At 39.7% G+C, this 6465-nt stretch overlaps 1 protein-coding gene across 1 annotated transcript; it reads right to left on the bottom strand.

Annotated features, from left to right (window-relative positions):
* Nucleotides 1–904: 904 nt before the first annotated feature.
* On the bottom strand, nucleotides 905–4106 carry LOC148580439 (uncharacterized). The gene is made up of 4 exons (XM_088492198.1): nucleotides 3676–4106; nucleotides 3183–3402; nucleotides 1456–2781; nucleotides 905–928 (listed from the first exon to the last, which is right to left on the bottom strand). Exons 1-4 carry the CDS (start codon nucleotides 4104–4106, stop codon nucleotides 905–907), a joined length of 2001 nt encoding a protein of 666 aa, XP_088348324.1.
* Between the last annotated feature and the right edge of the window lie 2359 nt (nucleotides 4107–6465).

Genomic DNA, 6465 nt, shown 5'->3' with positions numbered 1-6465 from the left:
TTCATTTATTGATTGAGGATTGTCTTGACATGCATCTTGTGGCACCCTTGATAGATGGTCAGCAACTTGATTTTCACTACCTTTCCTATCCTTTATCTCAATGTCAAACTCTTGTAGGAGCAGTACCCATCTGATTAGCCTTGGTTTGGCATCCTGTTTTGACATAAGATACTTAAGAGCAGCATGGTCAGTATATACTAAAACTTTAGATCCAATCAAATATTGTCTAAACTTATCAAAATCATATACCATAGCTAGCAACTCTTTCTCTGTTGTAGTGTAATTTCTTTGAGTTTCATTCAACACTTTACTTGCATAGTAGATAACATGAAGCTTCTTTTCCTTTTTCTGCCCCAACACAGCACCAATTGCAAGGTCACTTGCATCACACATGAGTTCAAAAGGCAATCCCCAACTTGGGGGTGTGATGATTGGTGCTGTGGTGAGCTTAGCTTTTAGAGTTTCAAAGGCATGTTTACATTCATCATCAAAGAGGAAAGGGTTGTTTACCACCAGCAGATTGCTTAGTGGCTTTGCTATTTTGGAAAAATCTTTGATGAATCTTCTATAGAATCCAGCATGCCCTAAGAAGCTTCTAACAGCTTTCACACTAGTTGGTAAAGGAAGTTTTTCTATAATTTCTACTTTTGCCTTGTTAACCTCTATACCCTCTCTTGAAATTTTGTGACCAAGAACAATGCCTTCGAGTACCATGAAATGGCATTTCTCCCAGTTTAAAACCAAATTGGTTTCTTGGCACCTCTTCAAGACTAGGGTAAAATGGTGCAAGCAAGTATTGAAAGAATCACCAAAGACAGAGAAATCATCCATAAAGACTTCAATAAATTTTTCTACCATGTCCGAGAAGATTGATAGCATGCATCTCTGAAAGGTAGCTGGGGCATTACACAGTTCGAATGGCATTCTCCTGTAAGCAAAGACTCCAAAAGGACAGGTAAAGGAGGTCTTCTCTTGATCCATGGGGTCAACTACGATTTGGTTATACCCAGAGTATCCATCAAGGAAATAGTAATAAGCATGGCCAGCCAGTCTTTCCAGCATCTGGTCAATGAAAGGAAGGGGAAAATGGTCCTTTCGTGTGGCATCATTCAGCCTCCTATAGTCAATGCACATCCTCCATCCAGTCACTGTTCTTGTTGGAATAAGCTCATTCTTCTCATTGACAATGACAGTCATCCCACCTTTCTTGGGTACTACTTAAACTGGGCTAATCCATGGACTGTCAGAGATGGGGTAAATGATCCCAGCTTTACATAGCTTCAGTACTTCTTTTTGGACCACCTCTTTCATTGTGGGATTCAATCTTCTCTGAGGTTGTACTACTGGTTTAGAATTTTCCTCCAAGAGTATTTTGTGCATGCATATGGCGGGGCTTATGCCTTTCAAGTCATCAATGGTCCATTCCAATGCTTCTTTGTGAGCTCTCAAAACTACAAGTAGCTTTTCTTCTTCCTCAGCACTCAATGTAGAATTGATGATCACTGGGAAGCTGTTCTTTTCACCAAGAAATGCATATTTAAGATGAGGGGGTAGTGGTTTCAACTCTTGTTGTGGTGCCTCTTCTTTCTTAGCTTCACTTGGTTCCTCTGGTGTTTCCAATTTGTTCTCTTCTTGTCCTTGGATGTCCTGGACTTCCTCCTGTTTCACTTGATAGTTTAGTTCAAGTACTTCTTCAACCAAAAAATCCACTACATCAATTCTCATGCAACTCTCTTTCTCAACGGGGTGTTGCATTGCTTTAAAGACATTTATGGTCATTTGCTCATCATGTACTCTGAAAATTATCTCTCCCTTTTCCACATCAATGATTGTTCTAGCTGTAGCTAAAAAGGGTCTTCCGAGGATAACTGAGTTGCTCCCCTCTTTGTCCATATCTAGGACCACAAAATCAGCTGGAAATATAAAGTTCCCCACTTTCACCAAGAGGTTCTCAACTACACCATTTGGTATTTTGATAGATCTGTCAGCAAGTTGGAGTGACATCCTTGTGGGTTTCAACTCTTCTATCATCATTTTCTTCATCATGGTAAGGGGCATTAAGTTAATACTTGCTCCCAGGTCACAGAGTGATTTGTCAATGGCTATACTCCCAATTGTGCATGGTATGAGAAAGCTGCCTGGATCCTTGAGTTTTGGTGGCAGTCCCCTTTGAATAATGGCACTACACTCTTGAGTAAGAATCACTGTTTCTTTCTCTTGCCAACTTCTCTTCTTGGTGATTAATTCTTTAAGAAATTTTGCATATAGTGGCATTTGTTCCAAGGCCTCCGCCAATGGGATGTTGATTTCAAGTTTCTTAAAGATTTCCAAGAACCTTGGGAATTGTTGATCTTTCGTTCCTTTGTGTATCCTGGTTGGATATGGAAGCTTGGGTACATAGGCTTTCACTCCTTCATTCTTGTTCTCCTGTTGTGGCTTCACACTCTCCTTGTTATTGGGGTGGTTGTCTGGAGTGGGTGTCTTGCTTTGTGACTTTTCATCTTCTTTTCCTTCTTGAGGTATTGCCATCTTGTCTTCATCTTGCTTGCTTGATGTGCCTTGCTCTTTGAGTTTTATTACTTCCTTGTTAGGACTTTCTCTGATTACTCTGCTACTTCTCAACTGAAGAGCTTTGCATTCTTCTCTTGGGTTGGGCACTGTGTCACTTGGGAGGATATTGGTTGGCCGTTCAGCTTGTTTAGCCAATTGTCCCACTTGCCGTTCAAGGCTCTTCATGGTAGCTTCATTTCTCTCTTGCACTTTGATCAAGCTTTGAGTGGACTGAGCAATTGCTTGTAGGGCTGCCTCAAGACTTGAAAGTCTACTTTCATGATGGTCAATTGGTGGTATGATGGGGTAGAATGTGGTTGCTGGAAGTTGTTTGTAGGGGTAGTGTGGTAGTTTTGGGGGTTAGATGTTAGTGCAGAAATGCTATTTTGATGAGTTTGTGGATTGTGGTGAGGTGGTTGATATGTGTTTTGTGGTTTCTTGTATTGGTTAGTGTTATTAGATGAGTGGTTTTGGTTGTGTGTGTTGCGGGAATGGTTGGAGTTGTTGTTCTTCTGCCACTGGTTTTGATTATCACCCCATCTCAGGTTGGGGTGGTTCCTCCAGGATGAGTTGTATGTGTCACCATGAAAGTCATTTTGAAATGAACTTGAGGTGTTTTGCATGTATTGAACTTGTTCTTGTTGCTGCTTAACATTGCCTGCTTCATTTTGACCCCATTCAATCGAAGCCTGGTTTGTTGTACTCACTGAAGCAAGTTGGAGGCCATCTATTCTCTTAGCCATCATTTCCATTTGTTGCTGAATTTTTTGGTGCATCAACTTGTTCTGTGCCAAGATAGTATCCACTCCTTCTAGTTCCAACACACCCTTCTTTTGAACGGGTTGACGTTGCCTTTGATGAGCAAAGAAGTATTGGTTATTTGTCACCATGTCTATGAGATTTTGAGCTTCTTCGGCTGTATTCATTAATTGTAGCGAGCCTTCTGCAGAGTAATCTAAGGATTCTTGAGATTTTTCAGTCAACCCTTCATAGAAATTTTGAAGTTTATCCCATTCACTGAACATCTCAGGTGGACATTTTCTAATCAAGGTTTTGTATCTTTCCCATGCTTCATACAATGTTTTCCCATCCATTTGAGTGAATGTTTGCACCTCTATTTTTAACCTGATGATCCTCTGAGGCGGATAGAACTTTGATAGGAATTTGTTCACCAGATCATCCCAAGTGTTGATACTTTCCTTGGGAAATGTCTCTAGCCATTGAAATGCCTTATCCCTCAAAGAAAATGGGAATAATAGCAGCTTGTAAACATCTGGATGCACACCATTTGTCTTGACAGTTTCACAGATTCTTAGGAATACAGATAGATGTTGATTTGGGTCCTCAAGGGGGCCTCCTCCATAAGAGCAATTATTCTGCACGAGGGTGATGAGTTGAGGCTTCAATTCAAAATTGTTTGCATGAACATTGGGGGCAAGTATACTGCTCCCACAGTGTCTTGGGTTTGGGAGAGTGTAAGAAGCTAGAACTCTCCTTTGAGGTGGGTTGTTATTGTTGGCAACTCCCTCAGCATGGTTATGTGAATTTCCCTCCATGACTTGGTCTTCTCCTTCTGAATCCTCTTCTCCAATAATGTTTTTCCCTCTTTCAGCTCTTCTTAATCTTCTGAGGGTTCTTTCATCTTGTTCACAAAAAGTGGGTGTAATTCTCCTTGTACCTGACATGCAACCAAAGCATAAGAATCACACAACACCAGAAAGGCAATAACACTTCAATCCATGGCTGAAGTGAAATGTTAGTTGGCTTAAGCAAAAATCCAAAGAGTTAGTGTGTTAGTTAAAAGTTAAAGAAACAAAAGAGTAAAAAGTGCTAGATCTAGATCTTCACTTCACTTAATCATTGTTAATATAATCCAATCCCCGGCAACGGCGCCAAAAACTTGATACGTAAAAAATTAATTTCACGTAATTACCGGCAAGTATACCGGATCGTATCAAGTAGTAAAACTCACTAAGAGTGAGGTCGATCCCACGGAGATTGGTAGATTTTGCAACTTTAGTTAAATGGTAGATTTAGTCAAGCAAACATGGTCTTGAATTCATGAGATTTGATTTTTGAATGTAATTGCGGAAAGTTAAATAACAAAGAATTTAAAGAACTAGAATAAAGAAGAACAATGAAAGTAAATAACTGAAACTTAAAATGCAAGAAACTTAAATGACATTAAAGATAGCTTGCAAGGAAGTAAAGATTGCGGAATTATAAAGAGCAGAAGAGTAAATTGCAAGAATTAGATAGACAGAATGTAAATGGTAAGAATGATAAATTGCAAGAAGATAAAAGGGTATTGGGTAATGGGTATTCAAAATAACTAAAGAACAAAAAAGATGAGAATTAATGATGGAGAGATCATTAGGGATCAGAGATGCAAATTTTTCTGAATTGATGTTGATCAATTCCTTCTCAATCATGGGTACAGATCCATGGCAATTTGTGGGTAATTGAGTCCTAATCTCTTGGTAACTCAATTTCTCTCAACAAAACCAATTGCCACTCTCGTGATCTAATTGTTCATGAGAAGAGATGAAGTGCAATTCCTAATCCAAGCCACACAACTTCCAAAATCTCAACTAAAGGAGGTTACATCTCACATACCAACCAAAGTATATTGATTAAGGAAATCATGAAAGGATGAACTCTAAACTGAATTATGTGACTCCTTTCTCAAATTCACCACATAATTCATATAGATTAATCTTTCTCTCGATGGTGACTGAATCTTTGAAGAACAAGAGTTTCCTCTTGGATTAACCACTTGAATTAAGAAGGAAGAGAAGAGTTATCAATTCATTCAAACATACAGAGCTCTTCCCCCTAATGAAAGTGTGGTTTAGTGAATCATAGCTCCAATTTCAACAACAATTGCAATAAATGAAAATTAAACTAAATGTAGAGAAGAATGAAGAAGAAAAAGAAGAAGTTCTTAAAACTGTAATTCAAAGTTGCAAGAAAAACAAAATAGAAAACCGGTGAGAAAAAGTAAAGAATAGAATTTGCTAGTGTAGAAAAGAAAATCTAAGTGTCGAAAAAAGTCTAAAAACAAGTTCACCAGTGAAAAGTCCTCTAAAGTATCAAACTCTTCTCTATTTATACTACTCCTAAAACTCCTTTAGAGATCTTTAATTTGGGCTAGCAATGTGGGCTTTCTCTTTGTTGAATTCCTGGTTCAATTGAAGAAGTGTTGTTAAACAGGGGAGAAGGAGCTCATTCATAATGTTGCTGGCCCATTGAGGGGCGTTACTGGCAAACACGCCAGTGTTGTAGCACGTTGGCAATGTGCTTGTGATTGTCTTGGGCTGGTGGCGTGGTGCTGGGCATTGTTAGCCCAAGTTGTTGCTAACAACTTGGTTTTCTTCTTCTTGACTCTACTTTCATGCTTAATGTTGCCCAGAATTTGAGTGTCAATCCTCTGCTTCAATATAGACTATCATATATCATTGGAAAGCTCAGAATGTCTTCTTTCTAATGCACTTAGAATCATCTTAATTGGATTTTTCTATTTCAAGTTATGCTTCCTCAAAGAAGGTAAGGTCAGGCTGCCAAGTTTATTGAAGTTGTTGCTGAACACGCCCCTCTCTTTCCAAGTTGGCAACGTGCCAAGCCTCCTAAGGCTAAAACATGGGGCTGGCATTGTCCACAAACACGCCCCCTTATTGGCACGTTGGCAACGTGCTCGTTGCTTCCCTCCAGGGCTGCTTTCTAGCCTTCAACTTTGCTTATCATGTTGCCTTGAAACACGCCTATAGAGCTTGGCGTTGGCAACGTGCTCGAGTAAGGGAGGGTTGCTCTCTAAGCTTGTTTGCTACGTTTCCTTAGATAACGCCCATGCACTTCAGCGGTGGCAACGCTGGCTTCCTTTCCTGGACAGCCTCCTTGCTTGGCGTTGCCACAAAA

Source organism: Arachis ipaensis, chromosome B10, assembly GCF_059453495.1.
Source record: "Arachis ipaensis isolate K30076 ecotype BB chromosome B10, ASM5945349v1, whole genome shotgun sequence".
In the NCBI taxonomy this organism is placed as follows: Eukaryota; Viridiplantae; Streptophyta; class Magnoliopsida; order Fabales; family Fabaceae; genus Arachis; species Arachis ipaensis.
This window is presented reverse-complemented; position numbering and strand designations above follow the sequence as displayed.

Bases quoted from the DNA above. Each gene is read 5' to 3' on its own strand.
- LOC148580439 (XM_088492198.1), bottom strand. From the start codon at position 4,106: ATGGAGGGAAATTCACATAACCATGCTGAGGGAGTTGCCAACAATAAC. The intron at 3,403-3,675 runs GTTAAAAATAGA...TGCTCATCAAAG, and splicing joins CCGCCTCAGAGGATCATCAG to GCAACGTCAACCCGTTCAAA. The intron at 929-1,455 runs GTAGTTTTGAGA...CTTTGCTTACAG, and splicing joins AGGAAGAAGAAAAGCTACTT to GAGAATGCCATTCGAACTGT.